General features: G+C 42.6%; 1 protein-coding gene across 2 annotated transcripts; it reads left to right on the top strand.

Annotated features, from left to right (window-relative positions):
• The first annotated feature begins 1,315 nt into the window (after nt 1-1,315).
• On the top strand, nt 1,316-24,636 carry LOC109996698 (alpha-2-macroglobulin-like). 2 transcript variants are annotated; one of them, XM_065960545.1, is made up of 36 exons: nt 1,316-1,412; nt 1,514-1,694; nt 2,442-2,595; nt 2,814-2,866; nt 3,239-3,259; nt 4,080-4,245; nt 4,327-4,411; nt 4,525-4,675; nt 4,910-5,027; nt 5,141-5,250; nt 5,338-5,505; nt 7,002-7,229; nt 7,350-7,413; nt 8,864-9,009; nt 9,095-9,244; nt 9,398-9,544; nt 9,632-9,719; nt 9,896-10,046; nt 10,887-11,112; nt 11,651-11,777; nt 13,756-13,877; nt 14,404-14,455; nt 14,580-14,663; nt 15,737-15,913; nt 16,836-16,911; nt 17,126-17,282; nt 17,471-17,545; nt 18,479-18,641; nt 18,731-18,921; nt 19,068-19,280; nt 19,799-19,923; nt 23,222-23,312; nt 23,400-23,468; nt 23,556-23,661; nt 24,075-24,116; nt 24,568-24,636. In XM_065960545.1, the coding sequence occupies exons 1-36, from the start codon at nt 1,327-1,329 to the stop codon at nt 24,570-24,572; spliced, it is 4,368 nt and encodes a 1,455-aa protein (XP_065816617.1). In that variant the 5' UTR covers nt 1,316-1,326; the 3' UTR covers nt 24,573-24,636. The 2 variants fall into 2 exon arrangements, with proteins under 2 accessions (XP_065816617.1, XP_065816616.1); XM_065960544.1 differs by lacking the exons at nt 23,222-23,312; nt 23,400-23,468; nt 23,556-23,661; nt 24,075-24,116; nt 24,568-24,636 and adding an exon at nt 22,216-22,881.
• Nucleotides 24,637-26,241: the final 1,605 nt, after the last annotated feature.

The following is a 26,241-nucleotide window of genomic DNA, read 5'->3' on the forward strand; positions in this document are numbered from 1 at the left end:
AGGAGAATGAGACAAGTCTTTGCTTATAGTCATTGAGGTCAGCGGACTATTTTAATAGGAGCAGTAACCAAGAGTGTGTGATATTCAAATGAGGAGCTGTTGCTCAGTGGGAAGAGTTTATTGAATTTCCAGGTATTAGAAATGAGGATACCTGTACCACCTCCACGTCCAACAGAGCGAGGTGAGAACACTGTGTCAACAGAAAGAGCAGCTGGTGTGACTGTGTTTTCTGGGCGGATCCAGGTTTCAGTAAGGGCAAGTGCCTGAATGTCTGACATTTTTGCAAGTGCTTGGATGAATTCAGTTTTATTCACAGCAGATTGACAGTTCCAGAGGCCAAAAGTAAATGAAGGGTGGGTAGAAGAGGCTTTCTTAAGCAGAGACAAGTTGTTAAGATTTCGTTGTCTATGACAGGTTTGTCTTTTCCTGTTCCCATGAATGACAGAGATTTCTTTGTAGCACATGTTGCGTTTAGCAGATGACCAGAGAAAATAGGCAAAGCAGTAGTCGTGGATGCCCGGGCTCTGTGGCCACAGCTTCCTAGTTTTCAGATCAGAACTTGTTCTGCTGGCAGTTTCAGATTCAGACTCTTTTAAGCTTGGATTTCTGTGAAAATCCCACCCCAGATTTTCAGCTTGCAATCAACAGAGGGTGTGACACGCGTCAACTGCCTCTCCTGTGTATCAATATCTACTCAAACCAAGTTTCGATTCCCCCACCTAGCTGACAACACCTTCCTAGTTTTCAGATCAGAGTTTGTTCAACATCTTCTGTCGAGTGATGTTGTTGAATTTTGCGTTTGTGTCTCCTCTTCCAAACCCTCTGTTATCTCTGCACATTGTGTTTATATTTTACATGCTGGACTTCGCTCTCCAAAGGCATGTTTTGTTTACTGTACTCGTGGAGCAATTCCCAAATTGTGGGCAGAAATGTGGGTGTATCACTTTGGTGTTGTAAGTCTGTTTACAATGAAGCATCCCACACAGTTTAAAGGGCAATGTTTCAGAGCTAACCTTCAGTTACTTTTAAAAATGCATCTATTTAGCTGTTTTCACAAACAGAAAGCTCTAATTTAACTCCCACTAATTACAGTTTAAACACTATGTGTCCTCTCTGTCTTCTTGGTTACCGTAGTGACTGCATGATTTTCTAGCGGTTTGATTTGACACAAAAACCATGACTTTGGCTTCATATGTACGGTAAATGATTGAATAAAAAGCTTCAAAGAATTGATGAGTGGGCGTGTGTGATGTGGGCGAGAGGTGCATTGATTTTTGGCAGAGTTTATTTAACACAGGCCGTCTCTGGGGCTCATCACAGTCAGCCATGGGTCGTCCTGGGGTTCAGATGTTAACATGGACACTGTTTGTCTACCTGAGTTGGATATGTGTGGATCAAGCAGTGGCAGGGCCGTAAGTTCACTTTCATTGTCTATAAATTGGATCAAATTCACACTTTTGTTTGATTGTTAGCTCAATGTTAAATATTCCGATGGTCAATTTTATGTGTGTAGGCAGTTCATGGTCACCATTCCTGCAGTCATCGAAGCAGGAGCTGAAACGCCGTTCTGTGCGAGCCTCTTGAAGCCCAACGAGACTCTGGTCATGACCGTCACTCTGAGGTCCCTGCAGCAGAATGTGACTCTCATGGAGGAAACATCCAGTCAGGAGTTTCACACCTGCATTAAGTTCATGGTCAGCTTTTGAGATTCTTTTTGCTTAAATTCTCTGTGGAATTTGTGTTACAACTTCTAAAAACACGACTTCATTTGGACACTAAAAATGGAAAATCATAAGACAGGGGTACCAACAAAATAATCAGCTTTCACAACCAATTGAACCCCTGTGAGCAACTTTCTGTTTGTGTTCATTTTGGTGCCCCCTGTAGACAAAGTGGCACCTCTCATACTTTGCTTAGCTTGTTCTGATGTCTCCCTGCATTCATCGAACAATTAAATGTTGAATATCTTATGTGGAAAATGTCACAAAAGGATGTTTCTGCAACATGCAGGAAATGATCTGTTCTAACACCGACCCCCCAGCAGTGATTACGGGCTTAATACATGACAAAACAAATGAACTAATATCTGATGTTCTTCTTTGTGTTTGCAGCTCATAAAGAGACATTGATATAAATGTCCATCCGTTTCATAATCAATTAATCACCCCACTTGAACCAAACAAAAAGTTTTTTTTGTCTCTATTTTGCTTCTAAAACCTATAAAAGCTCATTTTTAAATGTGCTGTTTGAATCAAGAAATTATTTACCAATAAGTGATCTGAAAATATTGAGCTTTCTTGTAAATTCTTCAAGATCATTAAAGTAAATATATGTAAACACAAGCCTGACAGTTAGCATTGGAATTCTACCAAAGTATTTGAGAGAGTTTTCATGTGCAAGTGTTTCTCCAGGTGTCTAAGAAAAGTACTCTTCTTCCACAGGCTCCTTTAGTGCAAGATGAAGTCCGAATGTTGGAGGTGGAGGTCCGAGGGGCAACGTTTTACTCAAAAGAAGTCAGAAAAGTTATGATCAAAGCCTACCAGCCAAGCACATTCGTCCAAACAGATAAACCGATCTACCTCCCAGGACAAACAGGTGACGCTGATTAATTTATCTATGATGATGTGAACAGAAGATCTCTGTTTGTGTATGAAATAATCAATAACATTTGAGTAGTTTACAATTGGTATTTAAAGGGTCTGAGAATATTTTTAATGATTTATAAATTGATTTGATTGATTGATTGATGGATAGAATGGAATACTCAGATGATGAGGTGTTTTAACTTCATGATATCTTTTCAAATTCCTCAGTGAATTTCAGAGTCGTCTCACTGGACAGCAAATTGAGACCTGTCAATCGCTTGGTAAGTGTTTCAATTCCTGGATTATTAGATTTTATTCATCTAAAGATTGGTACTTGGGCTGATCTGATTATATATTTGAATAGATTTACTGTAACAGTTAAATATGTGTTGTTTTGTTCAACCATTGTAAAAGTTGTTCCTGAAACTCACTAGAAAGCCAACTCTGTGATTATGATAAGAAGCCTCTTAAAAAGTCGAAATAAAGAAATACATTAACAGTGTTTTATACAATAAAAACTGAAAATAATTAAACAGACTGATTTTCTATGGAAAGTGAAATGTAACTAAGATTCATAAAGACACTGACAACAATGAAAAGAATATAATTCAAAATGCCCTCTAATGCATCTCTCTATTTTATTTTTTTCACAGTACACTGTCATTGAAATTGAGGTAAGACAATATCGACATGCCTTTTTTAATGTTGCTGAATCAGGACCTGTTTCACAAAAGGATTACATGACTTTTGCAGATGCTAAACCTGTGCAAAAGTGTCAAAAAGACAATGTCTAATTTACAAATCATGCAAAGTGTTCACTGCACCCCTAACTGCACTGCAGAGCAAACAGTGTCTCCACGTGGTGGTGTTTTTTGTGTGTATTAAAATGAGCTTTTATGCTGTCATTTGAGAAAGAAGTTGGCTCCATTTCATGCAAATCGACGTTATTGCAAAAAGCATCTAATTCCTAAACACAGGTGCTAACAGCCACACGTTTTTAGGGAAGTAAAAAGCGCCTGTTGTGAGTTGGTGGTAACTGCGTTGCAGTATTTATAAGAGATGTCAGTCGTAAACTTTCCAGTAGTCAGAAAAACAATTCCCCCCTCTGTCTGTTATAAAAATGAATGAATTGTAAATTAATTCTGTAAATGGGACGTTGACCTTACTTCTATATAAACAGATGTTAAAACTGTCCATAGCTGTCAGCGTCTCTGCACTTCATCCACATGTGTAGAGACGCTCTGGAGCTGTTAGGCACAAGGAAGCATGTGTTTTATTCTTTGAGTTAACCATTCTTGCTTTTTTCAGGGAGGAAGTTTTGTTTGAAAAAGTGAAAGCCATTTTACATTTTTTTACTTTTATGCTAAATGCATTGCCCAATGTTGTCTAACATTTAGAGAAGGATCAACATGAATCAGGGTGGTCTGGGCTTTATTCTGTTTTGAAGACATGTTTTCTCTGTATTTTAATTCCCCACTTTTGTCATGACTACAGGATTCAGCCAGCAACAGGGTTGGACAGTGGTTACAAAAAGAATCCAACGGGACAATATTGCAGCTTTCTTACTCCTTGAACTCTGAGGCCCGCGAAGGAACCTACAATGTCATTGTGTCGATTGGTGATGAGAAGATTTTTCATAACTTTAAGGTGGAGAAATATGGTGAGTTATCGTTTGTTTTAATACCTTCTATTTCAATACATTTGTATTGTAGCAATAATAAAAATGAGGTTTTGTCTGCAGTTTTGCCAAGATTTGAGGTAAAAGTAGAAGCACCTGGTGAAGTTAGTATTGGGCATGAAGACATCAAAGTTGAAGTTTGTGCAAAGTAAGTCATGCTTTTTTTCATTCGTTCACTCTTAAACAAACTAACATAGTTACAGTTTGGTGAGAAAATGTCTCTATTCAAACAGCACGCGTTTTATTTGTCTATCTATGTAGGTATACATACGGGCAGCCTGTACCAGGAAATGTTAAAATTGAGATGCACCGACCTCTCAGTCGCTATTATACAAGGAACTATGTAGCTACCACTGATAATTCAGATGGCGTCCCTGAGATAACTGCCCCATCTTACATGGAGATAAAACAGGTAGAGTCTGCTGGAACCTTACAAAGCTTGTGCACTATTTCACATACAACATACTGTTTACATCAAAAAACAGAAGAGAATATATAAAGTCACCTGTGTTATCATTCCAAAACAATAACTGAAGATTGTTTTACACCATGGAAACCAGCTTGAACCCAGCTTCAACTCGTTGGGGATTGAACCTAAATGTACTTTATTTGATTTTAATTTATTATCTTTGATTAAACTCTTTAGGCAGATGAGGCCGGCTGCGCAACTTTTCTCATCATGATGTCAACTTTCACAAAACTTGACCAAAAAGTGCTGCGAGATTCACTGCATCTCAAGGCCAGCGTGGAGGAGGAGGGAACAGGCAAGTGTCAATCTTGGATATAAATTTGAGAATGACAGTTAATCCCTCAAGAGAATCAAATGTATTTATTGTTTACATCTTTAAGAGCTTTAACACTGAGGCTTCTTGAACAGGAATTGCACATGATAGTCAGAAGAGACTCGATATATCCTACGTTATCGGAAAGGTTTTCTTCATGGACACACCCAAGATTTACAACAAAGGATCAGATGTGGAGGGAAAAGTAAGTGCACGCTCACCACTTATGCATCAGATCCTGTACACAGTCCAACCTTGTATTCTTAGTCGTACACCTTTGTGCTTTTAACAGGTCAAAGCTGTTACTTACGACAACACGCCCATTCCTGACATGAAGGTGCACCTGTTTGAGGGACAGAGGTGGTCATCCCGTCTGCTGCAGAATCTCACAACTGACAGTGAGGGTGTCGCAGCTTTCACGATAAGCACAGCTGAGTTTAAACAAGACATCCGGCTTGTCGTAAGTACGATGTGAAACTGTACTAAAAACTAAGACAACATCAAAACACACAAAAAGGCCAAGACCTAAATTATCAATATGCTTCTACTGATCCTCTCAGATCATCTGCACAAATATCTGCATATGACTGGATTTTGGAGTCTTATGAAGAGAAATGTACTGCTTTCTGTTTTGTTGAGACTAAAGCCTAATCTTAAACGATTTTGAAAACGTGAGAGACCCCACACATGACAACAATCCTGACTGATTAACAGTTCAGATCGCACAGTGTGTGGTGTGTCGAGTTGATCGTCTTGTTGCACACCACACACTAACCGATTCATTCGCCGACAACCAGAGTCTCGACTATCACAAAGTGTAATCTTGCGCAGTCAGTCACGATTTAAGAGAAAACAAACATGACGGGCAAACTAAATGTGGCTAGCTGTTAGCTGGTACATCCATTACGGTAAACATTTTGGTCAAAGTCCTTTCCTTGTCAGTTGGATCGTGGTTTGTTTTACAGGACACGTTGTATATAACTCGTGTTGTTGCCACAAATCAACAAGTTGGTCCTGACTTCATGACATCCATTTAACTTTATGCTTCGCGATTGCTGTTGTCGCCATGGTAATGTTTGTTGTGCTTCCTGCTTCAGTCAGCTTGCTTCCCTATTGGCTATTGTTCCGTTCCACGTGACAATTCACAGAGACCGTGGTTGGCAGTCAACACCACAGGATTTCTGATCGTAAATGTTGAACACGTTTAATATTTACGATTTTAAATCAGGGCGGCACCGATCGTCTTCCTAGCAGATCGGAGAGGTTAAAATCAATCTTAACACACCTCACACCACAGGAGAATCTGACCAGATAATCTTTGGAACATCAGATAGTCAGGCCTTTGCTGACTTTGGTCGGAAGGAGGGAATCAGGCCCAAAATCGGCCCGATTATCTTGCAGTGTGAATCCCGCTTTAGTTGAGTTGACCAATCGTGTTGAATGGGATTTGGTTTCTTTGCAGGGAAACAGTCCTTGTCGAGAACAGAATATGTGATATACAGATTTCGTCTTCCATCAGTTATAATGATCAACAGTTACGCCTTTTAGGGATCTGTATCAACATGTATCTACAAACACAAAAACAAAACATACAGACATAAAATCTGATGATTGACATCACTACCCATATACTCCCATGTCGGGATAGTAACAATAAGTTACACAGAGGGTTCTGAAGTTGTATACTGAGTTGACTACCAAGTTGTTTTATACTATGCAGTATATTACTCCATCATAGTTTACCCTGGTTTACTTCAGCGGCATAAACCTGAACAAGATACTGTGTTACTTGCAATAAACAGGTTTAAAGTTCAAACCCGAAAATAACATGATGCAGTGTGCAATTTTCCAGAGGAGGGGGGGATGGAATTCAAATTGAAATTATTCTCTCTTTGTTGAACTTGGTTTAAGGTCAACAGACGTAGGCTCATTTCTGAACTTCACTCCACAATCTAGGTAAGCAGCAAACCCTCAGTGAGGTACGACGGGCATCGATCTCCTTACTACCAAACCGGAGAGCACACACTGACCTCGGTCAAACCTTTTGCTCCAGAAACTAAAACAATCAGCTCCCTGGAGGTGCAGAAGAAGGATCAACCACTGGCCTGTGACACAGAAGAAGAAATCTTCATCCGTTTCGTTGTAGTCGGGGAAGCCCAGGGCTCTGCGGATGTGATGTATCTGGTAGGTGAACTGTTTCTAAGTATATTCATATCTTATATCAGTTTGTAATCTGCTGTAATGAGAATGAGGTGTCACTCTGAGAGAGTATTACTTATTCTATGTGTCTTTTAAACTCCACAGGTCTTATCCCGAGGAGTCATTGTATGGCAAGGATTCAAACAGGTTGAAGTCCAAGATAAATCAGGTATTAAAATATTGTCTTTAATCATGAATCAGGAACTTTCTTGCCACGAGGGCCCAGAATGTAAATGTTTGTCTAACCTCTCAGGTTAAAGATTTCTTCACTAGAGGGAGGCAGGATTTCATATCTTTTTGTGTAATCCAGAGGTTGTTCACTCAACAAACACAAACTGAACTTTGTTTTAAAGCCACTGGAAACCTAAATCCATAAAAGTCTTCTTACTTTGTAATACAGGGTCTCCTGTATATAAGAGGGGGCATCTAAAAGTATCAAAATTCCAAGCACTGTTTTTAAGATTCTGTTAACTTTTACTGTAGTGGATTTGGTGTGGTTATATTTGAATATTTATTATGAAATGTTAAACAATATATTTAAATCTATCTGGTGATTCCCAAAATAATTACTGGGAGCCTAAGGTCGGGCCCGGAGTTATGATTGGGGGACCTGGCAACGCTTAAAGGCAGTGTTGGTAATTTTCAAAAGCTCGCATGATTTTGAGAGTAGCATTCCCTCGGTGTTCCGTCTGCACCCATCCCCTCCCCTCTGTGCTTCCTCAAAAGCCACGCCCCTCACTTACATGCGCAAGTGCCATTTGTCAAGAAGCGGACCTCAGCTCATGCTTTGAGTGTGGGCTCGTTCAAGCATGGGGTAGAGAACGAGCAGGGAGACAGGGAGGCGTGTGATTGGTTCATCAGATTGGTACCTCGTGTAGACATTGGTCAAAGTTTTTATAGGCTTACAACTGATACAGATGAAAGATTTTCCTCATTCCTTTTTCAGAGCACATGAGTTATTAATTTCTGTCAGGACCCAAAGACAAGCTCAACCAAAATATTAAAAAGTGTATTTAGAGAAAATGATCAACCCTACCTTTAACCAAAACAATGCATATTGTTTTTTCAACGCAAGCAAAGCATGGGAAATAATTTGAATAACTTGAAAGTCCTCTCAAAGTTATGACTTTGAAAGACTCAAACACCTTTCAAACCAGACGTCACAACTTTCAGTTTAGTTGCTTGCTAGTGTTTTCAGTTTGTCACACACTGAACTGCTATTCTGAACTTTTTGCAGCCAATCTTGACATCATTTCTCAAAATATAGGATTTGTTATCAATGCAGTAACTGTGGATACATCTTAACGTGTTAGATGAAGGGTGGGGGCACATTTTCATCTTCCCAGAAAAAAAGTTCCTGAACCACTGAATTAATCAATCATACGAAGTGTGATATCACATTCAGCCAGCCTGATGAAGCCGCAGGCGAAACGCGTTGTTCGATCACAATAAAATACAGTAAAGTTATTTTCAGTGTGCCACGGAGTTTTGATTTATTTTTCATGGTTTGTTCCTTCAAGTTGCAACTTTGCGCACCTGAGAACATATCGGTTGTGCACGGGGAACCTGTTGACCATGTAGATAATTCTGTCTATTAAAAGCCTGTTTCACTGTTTCAGTGACTGAGGGCGAGATGTCCTTTAAGTTCAGAGTGTCCCCTGAGATGTCCCCAGACGTCCAGGTTGTGGCTTACGCTGTCCTCCCCAGTGAGACGGTGATCGCCCACAGTTCTGACTTCTCCACTGAGAAATGCTTCAGGCACAAGGTCAGTGTTGACATCTCCCAGATTTGTTGGTTTTGAAAATAGTTATTGTTGTCCCATTGACAACATCAGTTTTTCCTTGTGTCAGGTGTCGCTGGAGTTTTCTCCGTCCTCAGCTGTCCCAGGAGAAGAAAACACCCTAAAGTTGACAGCCCAGCCGGACTCTCTGTGTGGTGTGAGCGCTATCGACCAGAGCGTCCTCATCAAGGAGCCCGGGAAAACTCTGGACGCAGAAAAGGTAAATGCTTCAATAAGTGCCTATTAGTCTCCTTCAAGAACCAGGTGACTCTTTTTAACATGACAGACCAATATTTCCCCTGTTGGAAACTCATTGGAAACTCATTGGAAACTCATTGGAAACTCATTCTTGCTGCCATTCCTTTCTTTTCAGATATTTAATCTGTTGCCAGTCAGAAAATCTACCCATATTCCATACTCAGCTGAAGACGCTTTAGAGTGCCTGACAGTAAGATCAAAAAGATCCATTCTGCCTTACCGCTCATGGCGTGCCGAAGATGATGCTTACAACGTTTTGCAGGTAATTCTTGTGCAATGTTTCCAATATTAAAGGTTTGGTTGTTGTTTTTAATACATTTTTAAGTAATCTTTCTTTGTTGTTATCTAGAATGTTGGGTTGAAGATGGTAACCAATTTGTTTATTCGGACGCCATCGTGCCTCATCTATAGAGGAGAACAATACCACCGGGGCTATGGTGACTTTTTATCTTTAATTTATCATACTTGCTCATTGAATTTGTCATTGTTTGGTATTGTTGTTTTTTTGCATCTGTTTGATAAGGAGCCTTTCCCGAGCCATTCAGAAGCTGTTGTAAAATATAAATCAGAACATCCTCATGTTCTGATGAAATATTTTCCGGGTTCTCTACAGGATACAGAGTTTATTACTCTATGGCGAGTCCTCTTGTGCCGGACAACATCTTGGGTGGTTCATTTAGTCCTGTCAATGAGGAGTCTTCAGTTATAGAGACAGTCCGCAGTTTTTTCCCTGAGACTTGGATCTGGGACCTTGTGAAAGTTGGGTGAGCTTCTATTACACGACTGGCAAAATGTACCAAAGATTTTCAAACTTTTACACATGATGGTATGCAGTGATGCCTGCAGGATTAAATGTTATAGCATGCACTTCACGATAAGGCGCTAGAAATGTTTTGATGTTATATCGTTACGTCATTATGTTACACCAAAGATTCACATTCAAATCCATGTGTCATGTGGTGAGTGGAGCGGCCAAAGACCTCATCTTAAAAACAAAAGGGTGGAAAGAAAACCTTAAGAAAAAAGGAACCAAAATGCAGTTTAGACAATTACAACAAACTGGAAATTAATTTTTAAATGATATGGGTTTAAGGCCGAGCTCAGACTACAAGGACGGTGAAATGCCAACTCCACCCTCCCATTGACTGGCGGAATCTGGAGTAGGTCCTTGTTCAGTACTTCCTATTATTTGTTGATGTGAGCGTTTTACAGTAAGCATCTTATTTTAATTAACCAAACAGCTTACAGACTCACATCAAGCCCCCTGATGATATGAAATGCCTGTGCTTCATAAAAACATGGCTTAGGTCTTACTCTCCAAGCAGGATCACAACAGCCAATCAGAGAAAAGATAAAAAATGGGTTTACTTACGAAGTGTTTGTTGATCCATCCCATACAGCTTTGATGCTGATGGTAAGGTTGTAATCAGGTTTGAAAGCACTTAAATAATGTTGGACTGTTTAATTTTTTAACTGTGAAAACTCTTAATGCTGTTATTCAGTGTGACAATTAGTGTCAGATTTCCTGTAGAGAAATCTGAGATCTCTTGAAATTTTCAAGCCATAACGGAGACCGATGTGTTTCTTTGTTTTTGCTGTTTCAGAGAGTCTGGGACAAAGGATGTGCCCCTCACTGTTCCTGACACCATCACCACCTGGGAGACAGAGGCTTATTGTTTGTCCCCTCAGGGTTTCGGTTTAGCTCCTCGTAAAGAGCTCACTGTCTTCCAGCCTTTCTTCCTGGAGCTCAGCCTGCCTTACTCCATCATCCGAGGCGAGAACTTTGAGCTGAAGGTGACCGTCTTCAACTACCTGTCCAGCTGCATCATGGTAATGAATGTTTTTACCCCTACAACATAACAATGTGAAATGTTTGCTTTAATATCCGAAAAGAACCACTACTTGTCTTGGTCTCAACACTTCCACAACCTGAAGAAGAACAGATCTGGTCAGTGCCTGAAGAAGGCCCTGTAGCATCCCTCCTACCTTAGACAATATGATTTTAAGCTTGAAGAGCCCCTGGCGTCACATCGAGTTTACCCCCGCTGCACTGACAGCATCCGTTTTCTTTTTTATTGAATCTAACAAAGCTCTTCTGAAAGTGGTGAAACAGGTGTCCTACTGGTTAATCTGTCCCAGTAAAGCAAGTACTAACAACGCACTTGTATGTCTTTTAATTCTTGAAATCAGTTAAAATAACGTAAAAAAACAAAACAATTAACACACGCAGTCATGCATAATCAACTTTATTATCTGGATCCAAAGTTTATCAATGTCATTATGAAGAGCTTGTCTGGATCTTTTTTCAGATTGATTAATTGTTTGCATTTTGAACATCATAAAATACAGAGTTGTCTCTTTTGAACAGGTCACTGTGACTCCAGCCCCCTCCTTGGATTACACCCTCACCCCCCTCTCTGGTGACCAGTACACATCCTGTTTGTGTGGCAACGAGCGCAAGACCCTCAGCTGGATCATGGATCCCACAGCTTTAGGTGAGGACACTCAACGTTTTTACTCATACTCTCCTGAAAATGTCGAGTAAGTTTCAGACAGGCTGTTCCTGATATCTTCCTGAGTCACTTGCAGGAGGCGTAACGAGACATAAAAAGAACAACACTAACGTGGCAGATAAAGCAATCCGATAAAGCGTCCATCGGTTCTGGAACCAAACTCCTGGAGAGGGTCTGGAGTCTCTCTTTTTCTGGAGTGAAAAGAGGATGAGAGGCGCCAGGCGGGTGTGGTGATACTCACAAGCCCCCGGCTGAGCGCCGCTGTGTTGGAGTTTTCCCCGGTAAACAAGAGGGTCACCTCTCTGCGACTTCAGGTTGCAGAGAGGAAGGCTCTGACTGTTGTATGTGCATATGCACATAACAGCAGCTCAGAGTACACGGCCTTGTTGGAATCTCTGGTTGGGTCCTGGAAGACTCTATAGTTCTGCTGGGGGACTTCAACGTTCATGTGGGCGATGACGGGGACACCTGGAGGGGAGTGATTGGGAGGAACGTCCTGCCCGATCTGAACCCGAGCGGTGTTTTGTTGTTGGACCTCTGTGCTAGTCATGGATTGGCCATAACAAACACCATGTTCAAACATAGGGATGTTCGTAAGTGTACCTGGTACCACAGCACCCTAGGCCAAAGATTGATGATCGACTTTGTAGTTGTTTCGTCAGATCTGCGGCCGTATATTTTGGACACCGTATGTGAGTTGAATCAGATGGCGGGGAAGGCTGCCGGACAGACCTGGCAAACCCATACATGTAGTGCGGGTGAATTTGGAACGTCTGGCAGAGGCCCCTGTCCGTGAGGTCTTCAACTCCCACCTCCGGAAGAACTTCTCCCTCATCCGGGGGGGAGGTTGGGGACATGGAGTCCGAGTGGTCCATGTTCAAATCCTTCATTGTAGAAGCTGCGGCTAGGAGTTGCGGCCAGAAGACTGTCGGTGCCTGTCGTGGCGGCAACCTTAGAACCCGCTGGTGGACACCAGTGGTGAAGTAAGCCGTTAGGCTGAAGAAGGAGGCCTTTCAGGCTTAGTTAGCCCAGGGGTCTGTGGAAACAGCTGACAGGTATCAGGTGGCTTGGAGGGCTGTGGCTTCAGTTGTTGCGGAAGCAAAAACCTGGGTGTGGGAGGAGTTTGGGGAGGCTTTGGAGAAGGACTTTCGGTTGGCCTCAAGGAAGTTCTGGCAAACCGTCCGACGGCTCAGGAAGGGAAAGCAGGGCTTGCCCCGGGCTGTTATCACACAGGGTGGAGAACTGCTGACCCGAACTAGGGACATTGTTGGGCGGTGGAAGGAATACTTTGAGGAACTCCTGAACCCAGACAACACGTCCTCTGAAGAGGAGGCAGAGTGTGAAGATCCAGGGGAAGCCTTACCACTTACCTTCGCAGAGGTCACTGAGACAGTTAGAAAGCTCCTCAGTTCCAATGCGCCAGGTGTGGATGAGATTCACCCTGAGTTGCTAAAGGCTCTGGACATTGTTGGGCTGTCTTGGCTGACACGCCTTTTCAATGTCACGTGGAAATCTGGGACAGTGCCTGGACAGGCAAACCGGTGTGGTGGTTCCCATTTTCAAAAAGGGGGACCGGAGGTTGTGCTCCAATAATCCAAGCATCACACTTCTCAGCCTTTCGGGGAAAGCTTACTCTAGGGTGCTGGAAAGGAGGCTCCGGCCGATTGTTGAACCTTGGATACAGGAGGAACAACGTGGATTCTGTCCCGGCGGTGGGACAGTGGACCAGCTCTTTACCCTCGCAGGGCTTCTTGGGGGAGCATGGGAATTTGCTCATCCAGTCTACATGCGTTTTGTGGATTTGGAGAAGGCTTTTGACCATGTCCCTCGGGGGATCATGTGGGGGGTACTGCTCGGATAAGCTGAAGAAAATGGATGGATGGATGGATGGATGTTTTACTCTAGTGAAAACAGTCTATCTGGCATATAATTTATAATGTGTTTTTCCCCTTTGTTTCAGGGGTTGTGAACGTGTCTGTGACCGCTGAGGCTGTGGCGTCTCACGCTTCATGTGACAATGAGATAGTGAGCGTGCCAGAGAGAGGTCGTGTCGACGTGGTCACAAAATCCCTCATTGTAAAGGTTTGTACATTACAACACAATGAAAAAGAATCTGTAACTCATAGAGCGAAACTCAAATTAATATATCTGGATTTTATTTACTTGAATCTATGCACTCACCCTGCTTTTATTTGGGGTTGACCTCTATATGAGACAGCACTCTGGCTTTGTTGTCATCTTTCTTTTTTTCTTGGATCAACAGAGAAATATCTGGCTGCTGCTTCTCCTGATTTGTGTTAGACAAACTTGACAACTGACAGTCGTCAGGTTGTTTCCTCTGAGCCTGCAGAGCGATCAGTAACTTTCACATTTAGCGTCAAGTAAAGAAGAAACAGGCGCTTCACTGCACAGACAACCAAATATTTAAAATCATGTATACATGTGTCTAATTTAGACCAGTGTTTATATGTATCAAAGTGTCATAGCACCAGGCTACAAAAAGACCGGACATGATATTGAGATCAGCTTTTCTTTTGTGTAGTATTACAGTATTATCAATAGCATCACATGCAAAATATGTGGAACTGACATCATCTCTGCTCCTCAGGCTGAAGGAACCGAGGTGATCAAGACCCACAACTGGCTGCTCTGTCCCAAAGGTCAGCGTGGTCAATGACAGAGATTCTTCCCCACATCATCATGTCAATCTTTTTGACATCTTTGTTTGCATACTGAGTCCTTGTTTTTGTTCTTCTCTGTAAAGGATTTGTTCTCTGTTTGCAGATGAGACTTTGACAGAGGAAGTAGAGATATCGCTCCCTGAGAATGTGATTGATGGATCTGCCCGTGCTCTTGTTTCAGTCCTGGGTAAACTGATGATTTCTCTTTGAGTGACCGGAGTGATTGTCTTTAAATTGTGCATCTTAACAGCTATTAACAGACTTTGATGTGTGGCGTTGCCCTGAAAGGATTTATGGACCTCTGTATTCATGGTTTTTACAAAGAGCTCGACTAGTAAGGTTGAGAAAAGATCGATGAACCCCAGTCACCAGCTCTTCTTAGGAAGATATTTCTCCTCAACTCATTTACAAGTTTTTAAGATGACTCATTTCCCAAAGTGTTCTTATCTTATCTGGGATTTGCTGTTACAACTTAAGACAACTCAACAAACACTCAAGACTCAGAAGCTTACTTACACACTTCTAATTACTGAAATGATCATTTATTTTGCACATTTATAATAATCAAATCCCAATGTGATGATTTCGAGTCATCAACGTGCCGTTTCTGTGCAGCTGTGTATCTGTGTGTTTTAGACTGGTATGTTGGTCGCACAGGTATACAGTATACGACACAGCAGACCATTAAGATGACAAAGTTATTAAACTGTGTTTTTTTTTCAAATGCAGTCCACTTTTATTTGAATCATGCAATGTTTGGTCTAACCTGAAAAATGTTAAATGATGAACAAACTAAGAACTTAGGTCACAATCTCTAAAATGATGTTAAAAAAAGTCAACAGTTATAACCTGCCTTTAGACGCAGATATTTATCTGCCAATCTGCCACACGTTCAATCATTTCACAGACGAATGAAAATTTTATCACAAATTATCCTCAAAATGTGTTCATTCTGAATAAATATATTTCTTACTTCTGTTTCACTTTCACCCTCAGATTTCAGATCAAACAATTTCATTTCTCTTAATAAGCACTCAGTTGTGCCTAAATGTCATTTCGAGTGTTTGTAGATTTTCTTTTTAGCTGAGAATAAATCCCAGATAAGAAACCGTTGGTGATTGTAAGAATGTAAAAACTGTGTAAGTGTGTTTCTGAGTGAGGCTCAGTGTTCTTGATGTGCTCAACATTTAACCATTTACAGGTAAATTAACACAAGTGATTACGTTTGCACCAAGAAATGAAGTCAGCGTTTTTGTTCAGGTGACATCCTGGGCCGAGCTCTGAAGAACCTGGACGGTCTGCTGCAGATGCCGTATGGATGCGGCGAGCAGAACATGGCGCTTCTGGCCCCGAACATCTACATCCTCCAATACCTAAAGAACACGCAGCAGCTGACCCCGGCCATCATGGAGAAGGCGGGCAACTTCCTGACCAGTGGTGTGTATCTGTTGTTTTCATATCAATGCAACAAAAAATATATATATATTATATCTCCTCCTTCTATCAACCTACCTCACTGTTTTTACTAACTTAAAATAAAGTACATGATGTGTTAAAAACTAAAGATTCCTGCAGGTAGGATAGTTATGCAGATGCAGTATGATGGTTGTCATAATAACATCAAATATAGAAACCAATTGAGAAACACACCTAAACAAAAAAAATCTTGTTGTAAGAGAAACCATGGCTCATACTGAGAGACTTAATGAAAGGTAATGTGAGATTATAAACATATCCATGACATTTATTAAAAAACATCTTAAAAAAGATGATTTATTGAGATATTATCATTTATTTGATGCTAAACTTTGATTTCTGAACGTGTTTCAAAACAGGAAACAGCTATTCTATAAGAAAACTTGGACAGCAGGCCACACATGGATGATAAGCCCCATGATGCTTTGATTTAATCTTTACTGAAGTAAAACATGTGTAGAGCAGATTTAAACACCTGCTGGGCCCGGTTGTTCAAAAGTTTAAAAAGGGTTTTGTAATGGATTTAGATCAGGTGATCTAATCCTGTTTTAACCTGATCAAATCTGAAGTTTGTGTTGTTTAAACCTTTGGGTGGGATTGTGATAACATCGATCATCCTGATCCCAGCAGAGGGCTGATTCAGACTACAGGGGGAAATGTGAGAAAGTGCACTGAGAGCAATCACAACAAACGTTAGCATACAGTCTAAATCGTGCGACGGTAGTAGAATATAGACGTCAACACCGCCTTCAACTTGATCACTGTGAATTCTCCTGAATATTTCCTGCTGTGTTCTCACATCAGCTCACACGTAAAGCAAGTTTTTCTGAGTTTTGTGCAAGTGTAGTTAGAGTGTGTGTCATCATCTGTGATTGTTCTACAGGCTACCAGAGACAGCTGAACTACAAGCATAGGGGAGGAGCTTACAGCACATTTGGAAGCGGATCAGGGAACACTTGGTGAGAACATTACTGAATCCTTTAAGTCTCTTGTTCTAATGACTTCTCTACAGAGAGACAGGAAATGTGAGGAGACAGTGGGGTATAATGTGCACCAAACAAAGGCAGGATGGGGAGTAAAGAGGTTCATTATCTGGAATAAACAGACACCCTGCAGCCAATCAGAATCAAGTATTCACTTAGATTACAGTGTAACTTTGTTTAATGTCCTCAGGCTGACGGCTTTCGTGCTGAGATCCTTCGCCAAAGCACGGTCTTTCGTCTTCATTGACCCAAAAAATATTGCAGAGTCAAAGTCTTGGCTGGTTCGCAGACAACATGAAAATGGCTCTTTCCAACAGTCGGGGAAACTCTTCAACAACAGAATGAAGGTAAACACAAACTGTGTAGAAATGACATAAGACGAAAATGGGTCAAATTCAAAATAGAAAATATCTTTATCGGCATGGGAACATATTTACATTGCCAGAAATTTATATTTTTTATAAACTTTTGTGTAATTGTCATTGGACATCCCTGTCACAGTAAATACAAATCTCTGTTTGCTCTCTCTCTTCAGGGCGGCGTCTCTGATGAAGTGACTCTCAGTGCGTACATCACTGCTGCCTTCTTGGAGATGAACTCATCCAGTAATGTGAGTAGAGACTTGTTCAAGGACAAACAGCTTCGTCGTTGTTTTCTTATTTCTATTATGAAGTGTGACTCCTGGAGTGAAATTTGTCCCAGACATCGACTGACACACAGCACACCTGTGCTCTAACATCGATGAATGCCATGTCCTTTTCAGCACGCGCGCGCGCGCACACACACACACACACACACACACACACACACACACACACACACACACGAATGTCACAGTGGGTCACCAGAATAAGAAAAAGCAGTTTTACTTTGTTTACCTCACGTTCTAAAACACATCCTTTGTGGACTTATTCTCTGGAGGCTGACGTGATTTGAATCAAGCAAACTTTTAATTTCTTCTTGACTTACCCATGAAAAGTACGTCTTTATATAAGAAACAGTTTTGTCATGCTCATTTAACCTCAGGTGTCGGTGCCTACAATCGTTTATTCTCAGCATGATAGCTCACCCATTTTACGTTTTGATCCTTCTTTGTGACCCAAACAACCCATAGTTGGTCGGCCATTCTGGCATTTGACCAAATCCCAGATGGTCAGACTGTCACTGGCCAGTGTATTGTGTTTTTCTGCTGTTCTCCCTAATTAAAGCTGCAAACTCACTTCAGTCAATTAACGGTTAGAGTGCAGGAGGACTGTCAGACAGATATTAGCATGTCTGTGGAGAGGGGCAGAAATGAGCAGTCAGAATCATTTTACACCAACCAGGAAAGAAACAATGGGATCAAGTGTTTGCATGGATATTGATCTGAATAACAAACAGCATTCAGAGTCTTCAGATTGGCCTTTCTAACCTGATCAGGCTTTATTCTGATTCTTAGAAGTGAATAAAAGCAACTGTGAGTGTTTTAACCCCTCATATTTTAATTCTTCATTTATTACAATGATTACTTCCTTATCACATTTTTTTTTTAAAATCTTTGCAGGATCCTGTGGTGAAAAGCAGCCTGTCCTGCCTCAGGGAGTCCATCAGTGACCTCAGCAACACCTACGCCACCGCTCTGCTGGCGTACGTCTTCACCCTGGCAGGTGACATGGAGACCCGTGCTCACCTTCTGAGACACCTTGACACAGTTGCAATTCAAAAAGGTGAGTCGTCCTCCTCAAGAAAATCCCTCTGGTCTCGTTACTGTGACAGTATCTCACCTCGTGCCTGTTTGTTCTGTTTGTGTTTTCAGGAGGTTACCTCCACTGGTCTCAGACCGCTGCAGACACCTCGTCCTCTCTGTCTGTGGAGATCAGCTCTTATGTGCTGCTGGCCAAACTCAGCGTCTCTTCTCCTACTGCTGAAGACCTGGGATACTCCACCCGCATCGTCAGATGGCTGACCACTAAGCAGAACTATTATGGAGGCTTCTCCTCCACACAGGTAACCCTCAAATAGAGTCAAAGTGGACTCTTCTAAAAAGAGAACTATGTTGCCAACAATGTTATCAGAAAAGCCCATCAAGCCCAAAGAATCTCTTTAAAATAAATAAATAAAATATAATAAAATTCTCATGTTCCTGGTTGTAGGACACAGTGGTAGCTCTGCAGGCTTTGGCTCTCTACTCCACCCTGGTGTTCAGTCCAGGAGGTTCCAGCACGGTGGCGGTCCAGTCTCCCAGCATGCAGCTGGTCTTTGACGTGAACCAGGACAACAAGCTGCTCTACCAGGAGCAGGTGCTGATGGGCGGGGCCGGAAAGTACAGCCTGCAGGTGAAGGGTTCGGCGTGTGCTTCAGCGCAGGTCAGTAAACGTGCTATTTGTGTTATTAGGAACAATTTGTTTCCACATGATTACCTGGACCCTCAAGAGGATTCTATATTGTATTACTTAATTTGATGGTACCAAAGTTTCATTTGATTTGTTCTTATTCAAACAACTTGTAATCTGCGTCACTCACCATCTTATATTCTTGTTTTGTTTGGGAGTAAATTTACATTTTAGGCAAAATACTGTTCATGGACATTACATGTGAAACATTTAAGAGCACACAAGTTTATGAATGAAGTCTAAAGTACGAGTACATATTGTTCTTACATTACAACATTTCACATTTGATCCATTTAAAGGCACATGTGATTTTTTTGTGTGTTAGAACAAGTCAAAGGGAAAACATCTTTTCTGATATTTGAAATGAGTTTCTCACAGTAACAGCGTCCGGTGTAAATCAGTAAACATTTGGCTTTTAAAAGCTGCAAAGACAAAACTTCAGTCAAAATCAGGTGAGAAGAGTTGAAGATTGTTGTGAACTTGTTTTCCAGATTTCTCTTCACTACAACATCCCAACTCCTACTGATGTCAGCACATTGATGGTGGACGTCCAACCAGAAGCTGACTGTGCCAGCGCCTCTAACAGACGCAGGCTTTCCCTGAAATTCAAGAGCTTGTAAGAGGCCAATTTTCCTCCAAATAATTGCATAATGGATCATTCACATACATGCAAACAGCACAGAGGCACAGTTAGAGAAAGATTTAAGACTTGTTGTGTGTTAGTGTTAATTAGATGATTTCTTTTTGACTCATTTGCATTTGCACAAGAATTATCTGACAAAACCTATAATCAATCTAGTCACCTCTTTGTTAGACTTTAGACTTTAGAATTTAGACTTTATTGTCCCCAAGGGGAAATTCTTTTCCATTTCACAGTACAGTTATGGACAGCACGCCGACAGATAATAACAGATGAACAAACACAACAAGATAACATGCAGAAAAATATATAGACAGAGTGGGACTGGGGTGTTTTTATTTTGGCCTTTTGTTGAGGGCTGCTATGGCTGCAGGCACCAGGCTTTTGCCATAACGAGCCCTCCTGCACAACAGGGACCTGTACCTGCGTCCAGAGGGCATAGTGGTGAAGTGGCAGTTGAGTGGGTGTGTGTTGTCCAGTGCTATTGTAAGTGCGATGCGTGAGATGGCCTTGAGATTGAGCTCTGACAGTGTGGGTGTGGGGAGACCAATTAATTTGGCAGCTATGTTTGTGACACGTGTGAGTTTGACCTGGTTTTTGACAGTGAGCATGTTAAAGAAGCCAGTGGAACAGTAGAGCAGGATGTGCTGGACAATACTTTGACACAACAGCAGGAGGAGATGGGGGCAACATAGAGTCCTTTGAGTTTAAGGATGGCATACAGTCTTTGATGGCTCCTTTTTTGAATGTCCGTTGTGTGCTGGTCGAAAGTGAGTTTATTGTCTAGTGTGAGTCCGAGGTATTTGAAGCTGTCAACTGTTTCAACTGTATCCTTGTTGATAAGAGTGGAGGGCTGGGGTGATAGGGTACCTATTGTTATTTCTTTTGTTTTGGCTACATTGAGATGGAGGAAGTTATGTTTACGCCATTGGGAGAAATGTGTGACAGTGTTATGGTAGTCTGATACAGAGTTATTGTCCGATAGGAGAGCGAGGATGGCAGTGTCGTCAGAGTATTTGAGGTAGGTGGTGGTGTGAGAGGGGCTGGTGCAGTCATTGGTGTACAGGGTGTAAAGGAAAGGGCTTAGCACACAGCCCTGAGGGGCTCCGGTGTTGGTGATGAGTGTAGGTGATGTTGTTGTGCCTACCTGAACAGCTTGCCGCCTGTCGCTGCGGAAGTTGTGCAGGAGATGGATCAGAATGGGTGGAGTGTTGAGGTTATTTAGCTTCTGGATGAGCAGGTGCCTTTGGATGGTGTTGAACGCGGAGCTGAAGTCCACGAAGAGGATCCTGGCGAAAGTGCCTGAGGAGTCTAGGTGCTGGAGGTCAAGATGCAGCAGGCAGGCGGCAGCGTCCTCTGTGCCCCTTTTTTCCCTGTATGCGAATTGGAGGGGGTCCAGTTAAGGTTTTTCCAGGCATTTCATTATTATGGGTGTGACGGCAATGGGGCGGTAGTGGTTTAGTTCGGTGGGTCGTGGTTTCTTAGGTATAGGGATTATGGTTGCACTTTTCCAGAGGAGGGGTATTGTGGCTGTCAGGTATGATTCACAGAAGAGGGAGTGGGCAATTGGAGCCAGTTCTGTGGCACAGGTCTTCAGCACCCTTGCTGGGATGCCGTCGGGTCCTGGAGCCTTGGATGGATTACACCGGCTGAGCTGGTGGTGAACTTCCTCCACTGTGAAAGGGGCAGGCTCATTGGGATCTATTGGGGGGAGAGCCTTCAGGGCTTTCATGGACTCATCTGAGATTTCAAAGGCTTCTTTTGTGTTCATGTTGCTAAACTTGTGCTCTAGTTTGTTTTTGAATTGTATCTTGGCCATGAAGATTTTATTTTTAATATTACGGTTTTCAGATCTGAGACCGGCTGTGTCATTGAGTCTGAAGGCTGTGTGCTTCTCTCTCAGGCTTTTTTCAATTTCAGAGGTAATCCATGGTTTGGAGTTTGGGTATTTCTTTGACTTTCACTGGTATGGTGGTATGTATTCAGAAATTGATGTAGTCAGATATGTCAGTAACTTTGGTGATCAAATCTCCGTCGAAGATATTCCAGTCAGTGCATGGCAGGGAACCTTGGAGTTGTGCAATGGAGTCCTCCGACCATTGTGGGGACTGTAGGACTGTGGATGGAGACGTTTGAGTACTTGTTTGTACAGCGGAAGAAAACAGATGACGTTGTGGTCTGCGAGTCCGAGCGGTAGATATGAGTTTGTCCTGAAGGCGTCTGAGATGTTTCCATAGCATAAGTCCAATATGTTGTTTCTTCTGGTAGGAATGTCAACATACTGCTGGAATGTTGGGAGCACGGAGTCAAGTCTGCAGGTGTTGAAGTCCCCCAGGATAAGCACCGGAGCTCCGGGGTACTTAGCTGCCATAGCATTAGCATCCTCGGCTACCAGCTCTGCTGCTACCTTGACGTTAGCGATGGGAGCGATGTACACACAGCTGACCACAACAGTTGGGAATTCCCGAGGGAGATAGTAGGGGCGAAGGGACACAGTGAGCATTTCCAAGTCGGGCAAACAGACCCTCCAGTGCGTTTTGATGTTGCTACACCACCCTTCAGTGATGTAGAGACAGACCCCGCCACCTCTCGTCTTCCCCGAGTTCCTGGTTCTGTCTGACCTGATGATGGTGAAGTTGTCCAGGCTGACCTCGTCATCGGATACCGACTTGTCCAGCCAGGTCTCAGTCAGGGCGATGATGCAGATCTCTCTGAAGGCCCTTTCCATTCAGCACCGGGCGTGAAGCAGGTCCATTTTGTTCCGGAGGGAGCGGACATTCGAGAGGATGATTGAGGGGAAAGGAGACCTGAAAGGCCGTCTCCTTAATCTGCTTCGGACACCTCCGCGTCTCCCTCTTTTTCTTGGCCGTAGCTCCGGTGGGATAGCTACCGCTGGCTGAGCTACGGTGAAGCAGGAGTTCATCGCGGCCAAAGGTGAGTAACCCGTTGACAGTGACAGGTTTTAGTGCGAGGCTATCGCAGATCAGCCATACAATAGTAACAGGGATGATGAATGATTTGTAGAGGGTGATCATGTTTAACCGGTCCAGGTAACATACATACACAGACAGTGAGACATGACGTGCGGCCGAGCGAGGTACAGTGAGTGCTGTCACAGCAGAGCATGCGCCAAAGGAGCCAGCATGCGCCAATTTATCAGGCTATTACCCAATAACTGTTGTGTGAAGGAGCTTATAATAACAGTGCATGGAGTTCAGGTTAAGGCCCTGTGAGGGATATTCTTTTTAAGTAACTAGTTTACTGCTGTGTACAGATACAGTGGAGAGGAGAGCACCACAAACATGGTGATCCTGGATATCAAAATGCTCTCTGGATTTGTCCCAGACCCAGAGTCTTTGAAGAAGGTCAGTTAATACCTCATTGTTGACCAGAGTGATGATGATGTCATCATGATGGTGATGATAATCCAGTCGGCTGTTGTCTCCTCACAGCTCAAACGTGCCGAGCTGGTGGATCGTGTGGAAGAGAAGAAAGATCATGTTATGGTTTACTTTAAGGAGGTGAGAGGAGTCAAAGTGAGAAATAATAATACTTAATGTTCTGCAGATTAGTTTCTAACAACATTGTCTGTTTGTTTTTCCTTGTAGTTGCAGAAAGACATCCCCATCAATCATGAATTAAGGCTCATACAGGAGCTCCCAGTGCAGAACCTGAAGCCAGCTGTGGTCAAGATCTACGACTACTACCAGCCAAGTAAGCCAGATAGACATACTTTGCACCCAAACCCTGAATCGTTCTGCTAAACACCAAAGCCTTTGTCTTTAAAGTACCTTCAAATCTGTAATAGAGTCTTAAAAGTCACTTCTGTTCGAGGTGGGATTGGGTATCTCAAAGCCAGAGGTAGCCAGAGCCTCACTAGTATAAAACAGCTGTCTGCATCAGGAAAATAAAAGTAAGCTTCTAGCATGCAGAGCTGTTTAGGCATTAGGAGAAATAGGGTGCTCAGTCAAATTTGCAGAAACATTGCAGAGATGAGCCAAAATTGCAAGGTGCTTCCCTCCACAATCTCTTATTGCAACAACAACAAAGACAAAATGTCTGTGTTTAGTTTGCTCATTAGTTTGTCTTCTGCTTTTGATTGGTTTCTAATTCTTTTTTCCTCTCAGGTGACCAGGCTGAGACTCAGTACATCTACCCTTGCATTGCAGGTAACAATGTGTGAGAGAGTGGATTTCTTTCCAAACATTAAGTTGTTAGATTTTTATGCCAGGGAGCTTAATCTTTAGTCGTTTTCACACATGCATTCTGAAGGATTTCTAGAAAATTTTAGACAGGCTGAACCCCAAAATCTTCCAGAGTTGGTTGTTCACACATGCATACAGTCTATGGTCCTGTGCCGGTTGCAGGATGTCATCGCCCCCTCCTGCTCGCTGGCTGTGAATTTTCTGATTATGTTCTGCTGCGTTCACACATCAGCTCACCCAGCAGTAAAGTTACTAGGGGGCTAGTAGGAAAATGTCTGAGTAATGTCTTCTATCAATTAGTCCTTTAGAAGAAAACATCTGAAAAAATAAATGGAGCCCAGGTTTAAAAAAAAAAAAAAAGTCCATGAATGTGTGAAGAAACCAAAAAGTGACTCATTTTGCTTTTCATTTGCAGCCTGAACACTGATGTTGTCTCGATGCTCCCAGTAAGATTCTAAATAAACCTCCATTTTATTCCAACTTACACATGGATTTGTGTTATTTTCATGTCTGCTTGAGTGTGTTTATTTTGTTATACCAGCATTTATTTATTTTTGAAAACAAAAAAGGTCATTTCCTTTTTGTTTTCAAACCTGCCGTGCTAAATACTTCAAACAAACTGCTCCCACTGTGATACACAGGTGGCGATCTGCGTCGCTCTTTCCAGAGCACAAAGAACTCTCAGCAAGCATGGCGTATCCTGGAAGGGTCATATTATCACGCTTACATTTGACTGACTTGGAACAGAATACTGAATCTATTTCAACTTCACTCAGACCACACCACAGTCTAACGTGAATCAAGCCACCCTTTTAATTGTACTTTATTAAGCATTTCTTGAAAATGTACAAAACAGATAAAATATGGCATCATTAACATCTTACATTCTATACAGAAATGCAGAGGGAAACAGCTGTCATGTAAATAATTATCAGTACTTAATTTTAAAATATACAAATGAAATTCTGGATTAGTTTTGTGTTGTTGTTTATTTTGGTGTTATTGTTATGACCTTAAAAAGGTTTTAAGTGGACCCAAAAGAAAGACCGGAAAACAGGGAGGTGGGTGAAGGGGTATTTATTGAGGTGAGGCTGGTGAGGCTTGAATGAGAGGCTGGGTGGTGAGGTGCTGGAGCTCATAGGTTGGAGGCACTGGGAAAAAAAGAAGACAAGGGATAATTAGTCAAAGGTAATTCAAAAGTACAGATAGTCTTGCTGTTTTTGAAAAGCCGATCTACCACGGTGTAGGCGGAAATAATCTGGCAGCTTGGGAGAGGTGAACCAGGGTATAAATGCTGCAGCCGGTGATTACAGATGACAATCAGGTGAGTGATTGCAGAGAGCTCCAGCAGCCAATAAGCCACGCCCAGCCTCTGAAAGAAAAAACACAAGCACCACAGTATCCCCCCTTCAACGGACGCCTCCTTGTGCGGATGTTCATGATCCTGAATGAGTTTTCTGGAGATCCATGACCGTTCCTCCGGGCTGTAGCCCTCCCAGTCCACTAAAAACTGGTACCCCCGCCCTCTACCCCGAACATCCAGGATCTTACTCATTGTGAAGGCTGGGTGGTTGTCAATGAGCCAGGGGGAGGAGGGGCAATGGCCAGAGGGCTAAGATCACTGGAAGAGACGGGCTTAAGCGGAGATACATGGAAGGTGGATGTATTTTCAGGGAAGCAGGGAGCTTTAACCTGACAGATACAGGATTGATGATCCTCTCAATCGCAAAAGGTCTAATGTAACGGGGAGCTAGCTTACGTGACTCGAACTGAAGGGGAAGGTCTCGGGAGAAGAGCCACACTCGCTGACATGCGGCCCTGACATGTCTCTGATCCGTCTCAAATGTTCTTGCACAGAAGGGTTTGCGACCTCCTCCTCCTGGGTAGGGAATAAAGGGGGTTGGAAACCATTAGCTGCCATGAAAGGTGACATACCTGTGGCCGAGCAGGTGAGGGAGTTGTGGGCGTATTCAATCCAGGGCAGATGTAAACTCCAGGAGGCAGGGTGATGTGCCGTGACACAGCGGAGGGCTGCCTCCAGGTCCTGGTTCGCCCTCTCTGTCTGGCCGTTGGTCTGGGGATGAAAGCC

The sequence above is a fragment of the Labrus bergylta genome, chromosome 11 (assembly GCF_963930695.1).
Source record: "Labrus bergylta chromosome 11, fLabBer1.1, whole genome shotgun sequence".
Classification (NCBI taxonomy): domain Eukaryota; kingdom Metazoa; phylum Chordata; class Actinopteri; order Labriformes; family Labridae; genus Labrus; species Labrus bergylta.

Excerpts from the sequence above, each read along its gene's own strand:
- LOC109996698 (XM_065960544.1), top strand. The coding sequence starts at position 1,327 with ATGGGTCGTCCTGGGGTTCAGATGTTAACATGGACACTGTTTGTCTAC. Across the intron at positions 17,546-18,478 it reads AGATGAACTCATCCAGTAAT|GATCCTGTGGTGAAAAGCAG; the intron begins GTGAGTAGAGAC and ends AAATCTTTGCAG. Across the intron at positions 19,924-22,215 it reads TCCCTGAAATTCAAGAGCTT|GAATGTCAACATACTGCTGG; the intron begins GTAAGAGGCCAA and ends TTCTTCTGGTAG.